Here is a 17,342-nt window from a genome sequence, read left to right as displayed (position 1 = left end):
ATTTCAACATTAATCATAACGTTACATGATTTTGTTTATTTTTCTATATTCTCAATTTTGCAACATACAGGAACTGTATCAATGCCTTTTTATACTGTGTATGTTCTAATGGGCTATTGGGATCTTGGCCCATTACTATGCGATCTTTGGCTGTCAGTGGATTATACCGTCTGTCTGGTGTCGCAGTACACGGTTCTGCTGATAACAATTGATCGCTTCTGTTCAGTGAAAATAGCTGCCAAATATAGAAGTTGGCGAACCAAAAATAAAGTCATCTGGATGGTAACTATCACATGGATTATACCAGCACTGCTTTTCTTTATATCTATTTTTGGCTGGGAGCATTTTGTTGGATATCGAGATTTACAACCAGGACAATGCGCAGTACAATTTTTAAAAGATCCCGTCTTCAACACCGCACTTATCATTGGATATTACTGGACTACATTAGTTGTATTGTTTGTGTTGTACGGCGGCATCTACAAGACAGCCTATGATATGCAAAAGAAAAGTGAAGCCAAGCAACGTAAAATGCAGTCCATGGTGGCACTCAGCAGTGCAATGACCGGAATGGCTAGTAGAACAGCAGGTATAGGAATTTCTAAAACTCAAAGTACCTTGCTGTGCGCGGATAAACCAATCCCTTCTACAGCTCCTTTAATGCCAAAACATGACGGAGCTGCCACAGGTGGTACATCATCTTCGGGCGAGGAAGCGCTACGAAAATTGGCAACACAGATTCAATCTTCCAACATTTTGCAAGCCACTCCTGTTAGCACGAATGTTTCAATGCTTAAGAACGAAAAGAGTTTCAATACATCTGTACACCCTTCAACTGCTCCATTCGATATGGCATATTCGGAGATTGGCAACAGTAACAAGACGCATGCTATGACAAATTTTAGCATAAAAGACGAAAAGGTAGAAGGGGACAAAAGCGAACGCTCCAGTAGCCCTGCATTTGATTCAGATGAAGAGCATCCGGCTGCGATCAAACAAGAACAAGATCAACTTGTAAAAACACCTAATAAACGATCTTCTGTCGCTGGTTTGCTAGTAGGTGCAGCTTCTGCCTCAGTCTTTTCATCACGATACAAAGAAAGTATCGCAACGGCAAACACTGACAATCTTCCGTTTTTGTATTCTGAAAATCATGGTACTCAATTACCTATCAAACAATTATCGACATCGGTGTCTGAACAAAAAGTACTACCAAAAATAAGTGAAACGAGTAATCTGCAAACATTAGAGAAAAAGCATGATGTCGAGAAGTATAAAGAAATTTTAGACCAATCATTCACACCAAACGCTGCTAGACAGGAACCGCTGTTCATGGGGTTTGGGGTGAATAAAACTACTACCGCATTACAACAGATAGTGGAGGATTCGTCATCTACAATTTTCACACCACCGTGTGGCTTTCAAACACCCCTATTAGGGGACAACCAATTAGAAAGCGAAAGACCACAGAGCATAACCAGCATGGGAGACATCGCAACTACCTACGATCCGTTGATAAGTTTGGATAGCGCAGATCTTCGTTTCATGGATGAAAGTTCTGTAATGCTACCCTCGCCGCAGTGTGAAAATCTTCCCTCCGATTCGTCATTGGCATCCTTTTTAGTTGGTATTGAACAACAGCAACAACACTCGAGATCAGTAGTCAGCCACTACAATGGACAGAGCATTGCAAATCCTACACTGCTTCAGAAAGCACTTATCCGCGCCACTGCCCAATGCAAACAGCCATCACCGACGGTTCTCATTCGTCCTTCCTACTTCACCATGGGTACGATATCTCCTGAAACTTGTACTAACGAGAATACAATTGCACTTCTTGGCGATGTGTTAAAGGAAGATAATAAATATAATACTACTGTTACCGTTAGTACACAAAGCCCGGAAAAGCCAAAGACGGTCCTTAATACCATGAATACCGATTTAGGAGAATCCAGAACAAATGTTATCGATGCACATCGAAGTCCGACCCAGCACAACAAAGAAACTATCGGCAAATCATACACCTCCGTAGAACTTACTGATGTTTCGAATTTCTCAAAGGGGGCAGCAGACGATGAACTAGCACGATCGGTGGGCCAAACGGGCGTAACCTGTACCAACATTTCGGCATCAGCAACAATAAACTTTAGTTCACTGCATATTGGCAAGCCGACGGTTAGCATAGAAAGAGACTCTTCAAGTAAGCGAGGTTTTATTCAATCAATCGGCAAGCGTTTGAAGCCAGGTATAAAAAAACCTAATGCCGACGGTCCACTCGGTGGAGTTTGTCGACAAAAATCTAAATCCGAAAACCGTGCCAGGAAAGCCTTTCGAACCATTTCATTCATATTGGGCGCGTTCGTAGCTTGTTGGACGCCTTACCACGTACTGGCTTTGGTTGTGGGCTTTTGCTCAACGCCACCTTGCGTGAATGAGCACCTGTTTATGTTTTCGTATTTTCTTTGCTATGCAAACAGTCCTATGAACCCATTCTGCTACGCCCTTGCCAACCAACAGTTTAAGAAAACATTTACACGCATATTGCGCGGAGACTTGCATATGACATAAATTTAATATAAGATAAGTAATGAAACGCAAATGTATTCGTCAATCAGTCACATATTTTAAAATGGATAGGACAATAATTATGTAAAAACTGTATAATGGAAAGTGCAGCATAATTTGGACAATGTACTTATAAAACAAGAAAATAACTATAGAATGGGTGAGAAGAGCGGAAACCAGCTGTGCCAAATTTATTATGTGTATAACAATATACGACTATGAACACCTAAATAACCTTAGCTATATAGCCTCTGTGGCAATCAACATCAAATAAATTTTCTTTAGATGAGCATACAGTCAAGGCAGACGATTAGATGAGATGCGTAAAGTTGCATGATACGTTGGGAAACGTTGCATTTTACCATTATAAAGCATGAAGGAAGCAATGTTATGCTATAATATAAATGTTGCGCTTTTACTTTCAAGTTCTAATTTATGTTTAGACATAATCCTTGTCGAACTCGAATAGTTTCAGCAGAAATTGATTAGCCATTGGTAATAAAAATGTAAAGGCCGTTAGATTTTAGAATTATTTATTGCTTATATAAGCAAACACGCTGAGGTTGTTTTCTGAGTGGTGAAGTTACAAATTGCTTGTGTTCGCAAATCATCTGGATATGTGAACAATGCAAGAAAAATAAGCATTATAACGATATGACTATTTACTAGTGCAACTGTCCTGCAGCTTATCACACCTCATCTGATTCGTGGCAGACAACTAAAATACACGTTGAATATGTATTTTTTTTCTCATAGTCAACATGCGAGCACATCCATGAAATCGTAAACATCCATCAAGTAAACAATATTCAACAAACCTACACTTCAACAATTAAAAATCAATAATAGATGACACGTATATTCTCATAAGAGTAACTAAAACAATAATGTAAATAATCTTTTAAGAGTATATTGTTGCCTAAACTAAAAACGACGTTTTTTATATACATTAATAAGAACAATTGGCTAAGCATGCTAAGCAATAATTACGTATGTAAAACCAAAACAACCCATAAACAGGGAACGATCTGTTATCAACCTACTAGAATTAGAGGGTTCTCAGTATTATCACTGTCACCATAATGTTGATAAACCGGTACCGGAAAACCAAAATCGTGAAGTACTTTTAATAAAAAAAAAACACATGTATTATCAGGCATGACCGAGAGGCCAGGATTAATGATTGGCAGGCGTGCAACCGTGAACCATTTAAGAGACACTCCCGCAGCACACTAAGACTACATTGCGGTGATAGTGCCTGATAAGTAGCTAAAACACGCAAAACGTAACAAAGATGATTATGCGAAGAATATTTAACGCATCGTAATGCATTATAGAAAAAATATAGAAAACAACAATAAACACATAAAGAAACTCGTGGTATTTTTTCGCACAAGAGCCCCTGTGAAGAGTACGGCATGAGTTTCATATTACATAGCAAAACAATATTTTTATAAACGCTTACTATAAACAAATATTCATCCAATAGTGATAAATGTTGAACCAAGAACCGTATGATACTGGATGTGTTTTCTTAGCTAAGAGTCAATATGTTTATTCCTAGTTGAGTTAGATGTTTCTGAATCAATTTATGTTTCTGAAACAAAATACATATTCCATTGCAAACATCCGAAATGACATAGATAGTTCAGTGACTAGTGTCCACATAAGATTGTTTACGTAATGTTTGGTTATCAGTTGCAAGCTGCCGCATGTTACTACTTCAGTGGATCATCAAGCAAACAGTATTAACAAAACGAATAAAATATAAAAAAAATAATAAATGCATATGAAGTACTATCAAAATAAAAAGTTTGTACAATTTTTGCAATGGAAACCATAGCCAACAAAAGATAATCTACAAAATATGATACTGTACATTTGTTTACAAGGTTAACTTTACAATAGCAATTTAAGTCTTGAAGAATGAAATACTTAAATAATGTGAAGTATCGTGAGATGGAGAAATTCTATAATTCAAATTATTTTTAGGTTAATCCATTTCCAATTTCGATTCAAATGCTCGATAACAATTGACAAATCATAGTTAGCTTAGTAGCTAAATACATTACTGATAAAAGCCGGTATTGCCATCTCCATTCTAGAATTTGACACTATAATTTGTAGGAATAATGCGATAGAATAACTTTTTTCAAACTCTTCAAACAATCTTGAACATTTTTATTTTGAAAGATCATTAAACCATTGAAGGTACCTGGGATAAATAATCTGTACAATTAAAATAATTTTGCATGCTACCTATTTCATAGATAAATTGCTTTCAGCCTAAAAATATCAGAATAATCTTAATATAATGATATTGTATGTTTTAGATATCCATCGACGTGTTATAAATAATAAAAAGACAATATTCCGAGACAGTTGTAGAATTCACTGCTAACAGTAATGACTTATTGTGGAAAAGAGTACTAATGTTATAAAGTGGGGTAATGATTATAATAAAAGTCCACAAATCCATGTTTATTTTGAGTAAAACATGTTAAAAGGCATGAGATCACATAAATTCTAAATTATAATAAATATTCAAATAAAACTAAAACTTTAAGCAAAAAAAAATATTACTTACACATTTCCTATATCTTTTTTTCAATTAAAACATTCCGCTACAATATTTCATTGTATTGAATTCTCTATTATGATAAAATCGTCGTTTATCACAAACCCCGCCGGGCTGCCCTTGCTTCCCAATGTATACAATTATGATGATTCAGAGTTATCTAAGCTGCAGAACATCAACAGTGTACTTAGGTGTGATAAACTCTACATCTTATGTAAGTAACGCAGGACTACCACAGAAGGCTTAGTACCACTCTTGTATAATTGTGTGAATTAATAGAATGTATGTTCCTCCCTTAGCTAATAACAAACAGTTGTCTGATATTACTGCCATTTTATATCAACATAAGTATTTGGCCTGGTGGAATTCTTCGCGGTGGACTTCAAAAAGCGATAGAACAGTTTATTAACTACCTTCATGATTGAAAGATTCTAGTTAATTATGCAAAAATACAAGGCATTGCATTGCCCTACCGGTAAAAAAATAACATTTTCACTATCCACCATCAGACGTAGGGTCAAGTCGGATAAAATTTATGAACATGCGATCACTTGGAACCCATATGTTTGCTATCTTGGTGTAGATTTGGCGATAGACAGAAAACAACAAGAAACTAGTGTTGGGCAATGGGATCTGGATCGGATTCTGGGACTCGATCCTTCCTCGGATCAATCCGGATTCAATCCCATATCTTGGATTGCCTGGATTCCGAGTCCCGATTGGGATCCAAAACAAGAGTCCGGATCCGGATCCTTCAAGATTCGGATCTTTCAGGATTGGGATCCTTTAGGATTGGGATTCTTCAGGATTCGGATCCTTCAGGGATTGGGATCCAAAACAAGAGTCGGTCTAGTAATTGTACAATGGTTTTAATCTTCAAAGCATTTCTGATGCTGTTCATCCTGTTCAAGCATTTTGACTGTGTTTGTTCGGAGGACACACAAAAAATCTGGCATAAGCTAGTTGCGATTACATTTTGTTTTAGATTTATTTTGTATGTATTTTACTTAAATACATTTTGCATTATATTTGCTAGCTTCCTTATCCCTTCTAGTTCTGTCTAATTCGCCTCATTACATTTTTGTACCTCCCCCCCTAACACAGGATATGTTTTTAAAACGGATTCGGATCGGATTCGGAGGATCGATCCCAAGGTGGATCCGGATCGGTCGGATCGAGTCCCAGTTGGGAGCGATTTTTCACATCGCTACAAGAAACACATTGATTACATACAAACAAAAGTGGAGTTGGATCTTGGCAAGTCCCTTTATATATTGCTAAATCCAAATTCACACTGTTGGTAAAGATGACGTTTGGCATGCCGGTTCGGATGGTTCTTTCCTGCTGGGCTGTAGTTATTGCTGTTCCTTCGGCAGTAAAAATGGTTGTATGGTCTGGTAATTCTAAATATTTTAGGATACGTGGATTTTTATACATTTCTGTGGTCCGCTAATATAGTGTATCGGGGACTGCCTGTACTTTCAATACAGTCTACGTAGAATATAGCGAAAATTACATTGAAGCGTTGATGCTAAAATAATATTATCATGCTATAATATTTCTTGCGTAGAATATTCCTTGCAATATTTTATTTATAGCAATAAACTTTGCAAGTTTTATGAACCGATTTCTCAATAGATGGCACTGCACATTTTTTGTACGAAAATATTTATTTTTTCAGATCTAAATTCAATACATAGTTGTACATAGCATGAAATCTATGTATTTTAGAAATCTTGTTTGTAATATAGATAGTTCGAAAAGAAATAATGGCATGTATTGCACTCATGTCGAATTTGGGTATGGCACAAACTATGGGATTTTCCTTTGGGGCGAATTTAATTGATGCTGGCGTTGCGCTGTCAGTTTGACATTTTGTCCAAATGATTTGCAAACACACACGCACACACACTCACGCTCGTTTCATATTGCAAAACCACATGTGAAAGTAACCTTAATTGTCCCGTAAATGTCTAGTTTCTTTAACTTATTGAATCGCAAATAGAGAGAATAATTAGTGACAATTCTGCTAATAATTCCATCGTAAGTGCCTACAGACCTTTAGGATCTAATAACTGTTCGTAGATAAACAAAAATGTTGCGTATCCATTTTTATCGGAAGTGATTGTCAATGCAGAAGAATATGATGGCATCCATGTGGCATTAAGTCATTAAATAAATCGCGAATAAATAGTGTACAGTGCTAATCAGAACGATTTAAAACTGCGTTCATCCAGTTACTGAAAAAGTAATATGGTAAAAGAAGTGAATTCATGGCATTGCGCAAGTAAATGTTATTCGTAGTAGTATTATAACCACAATCTGCCCTATGATCTCTCTACGTCAGCCAATTCCGATAAGTTTCCTCTCAGTTTTTCGTATTGACATCGTTTCGTACTTTGCCATTGTCTTGCAAAATGAAAGCAATGACTGCGCGAGTGGGCGCATGAAATAAAAGCATTATTTTCATTGATGAATATTAGCAGTCAAATAAAGAGTCAATCCTACAGCTCAAAGAATACGAGTAAAATGTTAAATAGTGTGCGTGCAAGAAATGAAGCAGAATTGACCTGTTTTGACAGTTCACCAATACATCTACGCATTTGTGTAAACGACGTGACAGCAGCTACGAGATCATTGCAAAGTACACTTCCTAGGGCACAAACAAAAGAAAAAGAAGAAAATTAGAAGAAAAACCTCGTCAAGTGTAATTTTACGTCATTTTTGCCACGAAAGACATTGTGTTAATTAATTGCACTCTATTTTTTCATCTATTTAATCCGCTGTGTTTTTTTTTCTTTCGGATTACGTTGAACACGGCTATCTTGGATTGGTAATGCAGTGCTTAAAACATTCGTCTATGTATTTAAAGTACACGTTCGTTGACTAAAAAACTCCGTTCCCAGATTACGCCTTGTCTCAATAGAACGAACAGCTGTAGTTAATGATCAGCAGTACGCTATAATTCCAAGGAATAAGTAAACGTATCGCCAAAGTATATAAATTTATATACATCCACGATTTACATCTCGCACAATTGTATACCTTTGTCATTGATCATTATTTATATAAAAGACAACATCCAGCAACATGTCTTTCGATGAGACATCGGCGGATCGTAATGTGGAGATTTGGAAGATTAAAAAGCTTATTAAGAGCTTGGAAATGGCAAGAGGGTAAGTAAATAGCTTTATTTGTCTATCGTGGATAATTTTCACGAGCTTTTTGTTTTCTTTAACTAACAATATGCATTGTTAATTGCAGCAATGGTACAAGTATGATTTCGTTAATCATACCACCGAAGGATCAAATAAGTCGTGTAAGCAAGATGTTAGCAGATGAATTTGGGACTGCATCAAACATTAAATCCCGCGTAAACCGTCTGTCCGTACTCGGCGCTATTACGTCTGTGCAACACAGATTGAAACTTTACACCAAAGTGCCTCCTAATGGATTAGTGATTTATTGTGGTACGATCGTTACTGAAGAGGGTAAAGAAAAGAAGGTCAACATTGACTTCGAACCGTTTAAACCAATCAATACCTCCCTTTATTTATGTGACAACAAGTTTCACACTGAAGCATTAACTGCACTTCTTGCTGATGACAATAAGTTTGGTTTTATCGTGATGGACGGTAACGGGGCACTTTTCGGTACTCTACAGGTACGTGTTTATTGAATATTGGTTAAAAGGCATTATTAATACCATCTACTCAAACACTTGTTTCATTCGTTCTAGGGGAACACACGAGAAGTGCTACACAAATTCACTGTCGATCTACCGAAAAAGCACGGTCGAGGCGGTCAGTCTGCGTTGCGTTTTGCTCGATTGCGTATGGAAAAACGTCATAATTATGTGCGGAAGGTAGCTGAGGTTGCAACTCAATTGTTCATTACTAATGACAAACCTAACATTGCTGGGCTGATTCTGGCAGGTAGCGCTGACTTTAAAACAGAACTTAGCCAGTCTGACATGTTCGATCCGGTCAGTTAATTATAGCATCTAGAACTGAAAATAAGAGAATAATGTGTCTTCATTTTTCTACAACAGAGATTGCAATCGAAGGTCATCAAACTTGTCGATGTTTCTTACGGAGGAGAAAACGGTTTTAATCAGGCAATAGAATTGGCAGCTGAATCGTTACAAAATGTAAAATTCATTCAAGAGAAAAAGTTAATTGGTAGATACTTCGATGAAATATCACAGGTAAGATAGAATATAAGCTATGTTTGTAGTGGTGTATGACTGCTAATCAAAGCTCCGATTTTCTTTAATGCTTTTCAAAAACCTTTCTCGTTTTTTGCTATTCAGGATACTGGAAAATACTGTTTCGGCGTTGAAGATACTCTGAAGGCACTTGAGTTAGGTTCTGTAGAGACTCTTATATGCTGGGAAAACTTGGATATTCAGCGTTATGTATTGAAGAACCATGCTAGCGCTACGTCTACCACAGTATTACATTTAACGCCTGAACAGGAAAAGGACAAATCTCATTTCACTGACAAGGAGGTGGAACTACTTTTAAACATCCTAAAATCTATCTGTGATATCTGCTTATCTAACTCCCCCTACATTTGTTATCTTCTAGAGTGGTGTTGAAATGGAATTGGTTGAGTCGCAACCACTACTTGAATGGTTAGCTAATAACTACAAATGTTTTGGTGCAACTTTGGAAATTATTACGGATAAATCCCAAGAAGGTAGTCAATTTGTCCGTGGTTTCGGAGGAATAGGAGGTAAGTAAATGTAGCGTTTCAAGTAACATAACTATTATTGCTAACTTATTGCTAAATATTTTTTTCTTCCCTCAATGCTTTCATGTGGGTTGTGTATAATTATGGATTTATGTAACAAATTAATGTTTGCACTTTGCATTACCTAAAAAAATTATTTAGGAATTCTTCGTTACAAAGTCGATTTTCAATCTTTGCAAGCGGATGAGCCGTTGGATGATGTTGATTTAGATGACTATTGAATTTTTTATTCTCATAATTATATATGGTACATTTTTTGCTCATTCAGTATGCACTACTAATCAATAGACTGGATTTTTGTTGGTTTTTATGATTGTTCGGGGTCAATTTCTACATATTATGTCGGTTGTTTTGTTTTATGATGTGTGCCACATATCTAGATAAGCGGTCCATTTAACAGGGCATCAATATGACATTCATTGTTCAATATATGAAAATTTTTGAAAACTGCCAACAGTACTAGGCTAGCATGTTAATCTGTAAACATGCTCAATATATTAGAAAACTGTTAAACTTATTTCATTTCGTAAGGAAAATAATTAGATTGTTTAATTATCCGCCTCTAGTCTATTTTATTGAATCATTAAACGTTTATTGTATGCGTTTTCATTATTTATTATGGTTCCAATTGCTTTTACGAGGACAGTAACATACTTCTTGCTTTTATTTAATGTGGTATAACTATATTTTTGATGAAGTGGGCGCTTACAAGGTTAAATGAGCGAAGAATACAAACAAAGCACCACTATACCATCCAATGTTTATGCGCTTTTTAACCATTACGATATTTTCCATACTTAATAATCAACTCCTCATTCTTACACATTCCTTCGACAAGGTAATTGAATTTTTTACCAAAACTTGAAAGTTATATATTTGAATTATGTTTCTCTGCTTGCTTGTGTGATTATGCCGAATACAGTGTTTTTTTTATTTTACAATTTTAAAATGTATACCGTTTGGTCTTACGTGTTATTAATTTTTGTATTGTTTTCTGTTTAAGTAACTAAGTTATTTTGCATAAAAACATTAATTTTTTGTATAAAGATCCTTAACATTAAACAAAAGAATCGGGTATTTTTTAAAGCACTGCCACGACGAACAAATGCCGGTGTTGTGCAATTTCAAAAAAATGCTATCAGAAATCAACAACCAAATGGTTCTAAATTTAAGTATCAGTTATAACAATTTAAAAAACCACCCTGAAATACCGTTTTGCGGTATGGATGTGCTGATACAGATTTAAATTATGCAGGTTTATAGTTTTTCGAAACAATGCATGCACAGGTTATAAACATTTATACTTTGAATGATTTGTAACATTATCCTTTTTGTGTTGTTTTTCTGTGTTCATCGTTACTGTTAATGTTACTTTCAAATGTTACTAATAACATATGTAGCAAAATGTAAAATATTCTTCTACAAAAGTTAAATACTAAATATTCGAACTTTTTACAGGAATACTGCGTTATAAGGTAGACTTTCAAAGCATGCAGCTGGATGAATTGGATAATGATTGTTTCGATCTGGAAGACTATTAGAACTTCATTAAGCTGGCGTTGCTTGAGTGTGTATGCATAGAAAAGAGGTAATCAATGATGTGTACACCGTTTACTATCGATCTTAAAAATTAAATATATATAAAGCAAAACATAAAAGCGAAAATTCATGTTCTAAATTGAAAGGTATAACGCTGAGCACATAAGTACACCATATTGCCCAGGACATGAACATTGGACAACACATGAATAAAAGTAATATTAAGCAAATATACAGATGATTGTGAATGTGAACTATTACTTCGTAAATTTATATACATTTTCCGATTGTTTTGCGAATAGATGCCGTTGAGAAAAACACTTAGTTGAGCAAAACTTATTTGAGCCTAAAGTAAATATTTCGATAATTACAAATGATATACCACTTGTTTTAGCTTAGACACGATATCCAGGATATCCATTTTTTTTATTTTAAACGCCTTTTTTATTTTGGTTTTGGCTCAAAGAACCAGCGGGTCATGTCTGCCATAAGCTGGCTGAATATCCAGTTAGTCATACCTTCTCACATCTTTTTTTGATCATGGTAGAGACTAGGTAGGTATATTAAAAAAAGTGTTGTGAGTTTTTACTCCTAAAATTCGAATTCGAATGTTGTTCGTATCTATTAATGGTTTAAATCCTATCCCAAAGGATTTTTTATAGCATTTAAACAGCAACCATTAATTCCTCTCGATATTTGGGTAGTTATATAAGTTTCTATTGTTTCTATGTAGAAACCTTCCACAATTCTTCCCCCTTGTTCAATTTCGAGATTAATTTGGAACCGTTTTTCTGCTACTTATGCCGAAAGTCTGTTTTTGCAAAAGAAGATTATATCCAATGCAGTCTCTCTCTCTCTCTCTCTCTCTCTCTCTCTCTCTCTCTCTCTCTCTCTCTGGCTTAACGACCTTATAGGTCATGTCGGCCATTTCTGGCTTACTAGAATTGTTTTTAACACGTAGCCGGATAGTCAGCCCTTGCTGCGGTGCGACGGTCCGGATAGGATTTGACACCAGCTCTCGGACCATATCGGACCTGTCCGGCACACACAAAAAGCTTCGATACCTTCGCCTTGAATATGAGTTTAAGTAGAGATGAATCATAAAGGGAGACTTCTACAGCCGAAGCAGTGACGGGCGTCTTTGCAAGGGCAGCTTCAAGACGTTGGACTAGATTCAATGATGGGACGACATTCGTTGTTGCAGTGAGCCATACATTAATGCTTAGAGGAGCAGAGGATGGCTGTGGAAAATATTTCGTGAACTAAAGCGTTGGGACAGCTTTCTCTGAAGGCGAAGGAGGGCGATTACTAGGCGATTGGAGTTGACAGGAATCAGTGGAGTGGAAGATTTAATATCCGTGTTCCGCTTAAAGCAGGAGCATTAAGGGAGTGTATTGGATTGTTTCGATAGCAATCTTATTGGACGATAATCGAAAGAACTGAGGGCATTGTTGTTTGTTTGTTTAGAATCAGAGAGAGTTTGGGCCTCTTGGATTTGGCCCCTTTCATCTCTTACTGAGAGCATTGATTCCAGTCCAACTATAGTGCAGGAACCATGATGGATGGGCACTAGATAAAAATGAGTGTGGGAAAATTTTCCCCTCACTTTTTACGTTTGCGCATGCGGAAACGATTAGTAGTTGCATATAGTGTTTGATCATAAGGCGGTTCATGATTTCTTGAGGGTCCAGAAGAGGAATCCCTAGTAATACCATCGTGTATAGTTTTTCATCTTTGAGATCATGAGTAAATCGATTGCCTTGAAGTCCCTCGGAGAGAAAACAAAACTTTCGCATCGATACCGCTACATAAACACGGAGCATTTATCTCTTGCTTTAGTAGCGCTGATTTGAAAGCGCCAAAAGGCATATGGAAGTTTTTTTATACGAAGTTGACTTCGTGTTTTTGACTGCTGGTGCAGTGGTGTATATTTTAAGGGAACGTTACATTCTCTTAAATACAGCTTCGGTGAAGTCGTCGATCGCTTAGTATTCAGCGTTCAAAATCTTATTATCTTCTTCGTAGTATATATTTTGATTTCATCGTTGTAATTAGTATCCGAGTCATGGGTGATATTCGGAGGCTTGGATTCTGTTGGAGTTTTAGAGTAAGAGTTCTTTCGCTTTTGTTTCTGTTCTTTGTCTTTTACTACCGTACTACCATCCAGCACGCACTCATTGAGCGATTGATCGCTATCTCTTTAGAACAACAACTTGCCATTATATCACAGCATAAATAGAACATGTCCGATGCCAACAAGTGCTTGGTGTGAACTGAACTTAAATGTATATTGATAAATAAAAAGAACAGGTCTTGGGCGTGACAAAATCATCATGACGACAAAATCGATTGGACTGTCATGGGTCAGACATGTTTAACCTAATCCTAATAATTATTGCAACTAGTAGACCTAGCAAACCTAGCTTTGCCCTCTAAAAATATGTATGTATATATTTTTTTTTTTTAATAATTTTTTCCAGCGAAAATGTTGAATGTTTAATCTTCACATAACCTGTAGATCCTCAACATCTATTACCATTTATGGTAGAAGTATTCATTTGAAAGAAGTCGATGAAATTTGATAAGAAATAAGAACAAAAACTCATCAAGGGCTTTAGCGGGAGAAGCGCTTCTCACGAGGTTCATTTTCGTCTTGGTTTAACGACCTCTAAGATCGTGCCAGTTATTACTGGCTTACTATAGTAATTTTTTACCACGTAAACGAATGGTCAGTTCTTGTTACGAGGGGACGGTTTGGATGCTATTTGATACTGACGATATAAAAATCTTTCTTCCCTTGTCTTAGATATATATTTTTTCATTTCCATTAGAATGGCCAGGCCGCGAACTATCTGAGCTGTTTGGCGGTGCAAATATCCTGACGGTTGTCAAAGCTGGAAGTATACTATGGCTATGGCCAGGATGCTGGACTCATGCCTCACCAGGAAGGTTCTCGTTAACCACTCGTTCGGCACGAGACGTAGACGAGCACAGCGAGTTCATTGGCTGGATCAGGTGCTGGAGTCGAACCTGTCGGAGATCGGATGCAGCCGTGGATGGAGAACTACAGCCCTAGATCGAATATACTGGAGACAGATTGGAGACCTGGCCATGTCTTCGCGACGTGCTCAACCTTAATCAGGATAAGTAGAAGAAGAAGGAGGACGGCCAGGCTGTATGTCTACGAAAATGTTATGTACCTACGTATATTGATTTAAATTCTTGTTCTTGGTAAACTGACCTATTGGACCTATTGGATTTCTGGGTTATTAGACTTATTTTTACTGCTCAGCCGAATAGTAGTGTCTTTTCTAGGTAGCAACGGTCCGACAGGGATTTCTTAATAGGGATCTTCTTAAGGCTTTTGTAGAAGTAAATAATGAAGAAACAGAGAATCAATCACTCATCAGATCCGTACAATGCGATGGATCCTTCATATCCATACATTCATTAATTTTAAGGGCTTATAAAATATCTCCTTTCTCATGGTGCAAAGACCTACTGGTCTGTAATTATCAGCGTACTAAGCTTAATTTATCACGTAGCCGGATATTCAGTCCTTGCTTCGGGATAACGATTCGTCTGGGAACGAATTAGAGTCATCTTGGTGGGCGGCTAGTCTGTTCGTTAGAATAATACACCCTGTAAACACGTTATATGCTGTCCACACGAATGAAAAAGGTGACCAAGTCCAAGTGTCATATCTGTAGTGACTTGACCTGCTTCTTAAAGTTAACTGAAAGTGAGATATTATAAGTTAAGCAAATTTTATTCATCACAATTAAACTATAAAAATTCCATTATGAAGGAATCATAGATTTTAAAATTACTATTTTTCTATCCTGCTGTTTGCAGCACCTTAAATAAACTGTATACAAACTATCAAAGCTATTTGATGAGCTATTTCATAATGATGATTCTGTTATCGGTGGAGCACTTATTAAACAAAAATGATAAGCCTCGCTATATACGATGGTGCTTTGAAGTTTATCTTATTTACACCGTGCAAATATTTTCTTTAAATGTCAAGTAATGGTAAAAATTGTTTATAACAGGCCTTTGCAGCTTGCAGTGTGCTTCATTTCATAAAAACATCTAAGAGTGTAACCTAGGAAGAAAACAGTAACAGGAATAGTAAATTTTATAACTTTATACTTATCTATACGTTGGACATAAAAATGGCGAATTTTACATCTATCGTGGTGCTTGTTATAGTAATTATCGCAATGTTTGCAACGTCGGAAGGTCAGGATTATTAATCAGCAATTTGATTTTATTTTACGTGTTAAAATGTTAAACAGATTCAACAAGAGAATTCTTTTAATTTTTTTACACAGTAAATTCCATCGTGGGTGGCCATTCATCGTTACCCGGTGCAGCACCGTATATTGTTGCCATAAAAACAACCTCTACATCGACATTTCTCTGTGCCGGTGTGTTAGTAAAGTCTACATGGATTCTTACCACAGCACAGTGCGTAACCGATAAGGCAGCAACAGAGTTAAAAATTCTGTTTGGTACTCATCGTTTGCTTACAAATAAGAAACTATATTCTGTTAGTAAAATTGAACGACATCCATCGTACAGTGCAGTGAGCGGTGCAAATAATTTGGCTCTTTTGGAACTATCTGAAGCAGTTCCACTTTCAACAAGAGTTACAACCATTGATTTGAATGATAAATTGGTTACAACTGATACATCTGCCGTATTTTACGGCTGGGGAACCCTCTCATACGGTAGCCCAGGCTATTCTAATATTTTGCAAACGCTTTACCGACGAACGCTGTCACTAAGTGACTGTCGCGCACGAAATGGAATGTCGAACCTATCGGACGGAAATATATGTGCTATCAGCCAACCGGGCCAAGCAGCATGCTCGGTAAGTCAACGCGAATATAAGTTTATTTTTCGTTAATAATTTCATTTCTACTTACAATTTACAGAAGGATGAGGGTAGTCCTTTAGTACGATCTGATTCATCTACGCTCTTAGGACTTTTTTATTACGGTTCCCAATGCAATGGTCTTACGCCTGATGTGTTTGTAGATGTGTATACCAACAAAGCATGGATTGATAGCATTGCCATATGAGTATATTTATTTTTTCCTCATGATAAAATCAAGAAAACCTTCTTAAAGCGGTTGTTGTAACTAATGACTTATATATTTTGCGATATGGACAATAAGAACGGTATTCAATTAACAACATAAATTTTTATTATTACTATTATCCTGTTTATTCATCATTTGACTCATGGGATATACAAAAGGTACTTATATAAATCAACATTAAAAGAAGATAGAAGAATAAATAGACCGTTAGGCAGGAAATACAAATAGATAGATAGAGAAGAAAAAGTATAGAAAAGATATTTTGTATATAAGATAAGAGAAGAGAATGAAAAAATGATGAGAACATGGAAAAGTCAAAACATCCATCCGAACAAGTAAAGTCGCGAAAAGAAGCAAGTAGAGAATAGTCACTAGCATATCGCGTGCAACGAATAGGAAACGTCAGCAGGTGCTGAGGGCGTAGAAATGAGGAGGAGAAAGAGAAGAGAAGGAATATCGGTCCAGCGTCCAAGCCCAGATTCTGGCTCGGCGAATTTCTAATGAAAGAAGGATTCTTTTGTAATAAAAACCCACTTAAACTTATACATGTGTGAATAAATACGTACGATTGCTCAAAACGGGGGTTTATGAACGACCTTAAAAAATTAAATTACCGCCAAATTAAATTACTACGATGTAGGTTCATAAAACTAAGAATACCTTTAAACTAATTTTTACTTGCAATCTACAAATTATAAGAATTATTTTGTTCATTAATGATCAAAGGTATCAACCTGTCTACACGTTCGTTTCGCTACCGTTTTTTGAAGTGCTTATTTTGCAATAGGTCGTGG

At 36.4% G+C, this 17,342-nt stretch overlaps 3 protein-coding genes across 12 annotated transcripts in view; all 3 read left to right on the top strand.

Moving 5' to 3' along the window:
- Positions 1-6,931, top strand: part of LOC125767756 (uncharacterized) — a 38,642-nt gene extending 31,711 nt beyond the window's left edge. For all 7 annotated transcript variants that reach the window (XM_049434637.1, XM_049434635.1, XM_049434636.1 and 4 more), the window contains one exon: positions 71-6,931. In XM_049434637.1, the coding sequence (XP_049290594.1) occupies positions 71-2,568 (2,498 nt within the window). In that variant the 3' untranslated portion in view covers positions 2,569-6,931. The remainder of the gene's footprint in view (positions 1-70) is intronic.
- Positions 6,932-7,022: 91 nt separating this feature from the next.
- LOC125767769 (eukaryotic peptide chain release factor subunit 1) lies at positions 7,023-11,691 on the top strand. 4 transcript variants are annotated; one of them, XR_007418819.1, is made up of 9 exons: positions 7,023-7,186; positions 7,986-8,319; positions 8,408-8,807; positions 8,883-9,128; positions 9,195-9,350; positions 9,456-9,653; positions 9,733-9,880; positions 10,040-10,736; positions 11,357-11,691. XR_007418819.1 is itself a non-coding variant. In XM_049434657.1 (8 exons), the coding sequence occupies exons 2-8, from the start codon at positions 8,234-8,236 to the stop codon at positions 11,437-11,439; spliced, it is 1,317 nt and encodes a 438-aa protein (XP_049290614.1). In that variant the 5' UTR covers positions 7,024-7,186; positions 8,219-8,233; the 3' UTR covers positions 11,440-11,691. The 4 variants fall into 4 exon arrangements, 3 of the variants coding, with proteins under 3 accessions (XP_049290614.1, XP_049290612.1, XP_049290613.1); XM_049434657.1 differs by lacking the exon at positions 10,040-10,736 and having other exon boundaries at positions 7,024-7,186; positions 8,219-8,319; XM_049434655.1 differs by lacking the exon at positions 10,040-10,736 and having other exon boundaries at positions 7,024-7,186.
- Positions 11,692-15,499: 3,808 nt separating this feature from the next.
- LOC125767780 (chymotrypsin-1-like) lies at positions 15,500-17,091 on the top strand. The gene is made up of 3 exons (XM_049434674.1): positions 15,500-15,682; positions 15,775-16,316; positions 16,381-17,091. Exons 1-3 carry the CDS (start codon positions 15,616-15,618, stop codon positions 16,525-16,527), a joined length of 756 nt encoding a protein of 251 aa, XP_049290631.1. The 5' UTR covers positions 15,500-15,615; the 3' UTR covers positions 16,528-17,091.
- The last annotated feature ends 251 nt before the right edge of the window (positions 17,092-17,342 follow it).

This window comes from Anopheles funestus, chromosome 3RL, assembly GCF_943734845.2.
Source record: "Anopheles funestus chromosome 3RL, idAnoFuneDA-416_04, whole genome shotgun sequence".
Taxonomy (NCBI): Eukaryota; Metazoa; Arthropoda; class Insecta; order Diptera; family Culicidae; genus Anopheles; species Anopheles funestus.
The sequence above is the reverse complement of the archived record's forward strand: the minus strand, read 5'-3'. Positions and strand labels throughout refer to the sequence as shown.

Bases quoted from the DNA above. Each gene is read 5' to 3' on its own strand.
- LOC125767769 (XM_049434657.1), top strand. From the start codon at position 8,234: ATGTCTTTCGATGAGACATCGGCGGATCGTAATGTGGAGATTTGGAAG. The intron at 9,351-9,455 runs GTAAGATAGAAT...TTTGCTATTCAG, and splicing joins ACTTCGATGAAATATCACAG to GATACTGGAAAATACTGTTT. The intron at 9,881-11,356 runs GTAAGTAAATGT...AACTTTTTACAG, and splicing joins TGGTTTCGGAGGAATAGGAG to GAATACTGCGTTATAAGGTA.
- LOC125767780 (XM_049434674.1), top strand. From the start codon at position 15,616: ATGGCGAATTTTACATCTATCGTGGTGCTTGTTATAGTAATTATCGCA. The intron at 15,683-15,774 runs GTCAGGATTATT...TTTTTTACACAG, and splicing joins AATGTTTGCAACGTCGGAAG to TAAATTCCATCGTGGGTGGC. The intron at 16,317-16,380 runs GTAAGTCAACGC...TACAATTTACAG, and splicing joins CGGGCCAAGCAGCATGCTCG to AAGGATGAGGGTAGTCCTTT.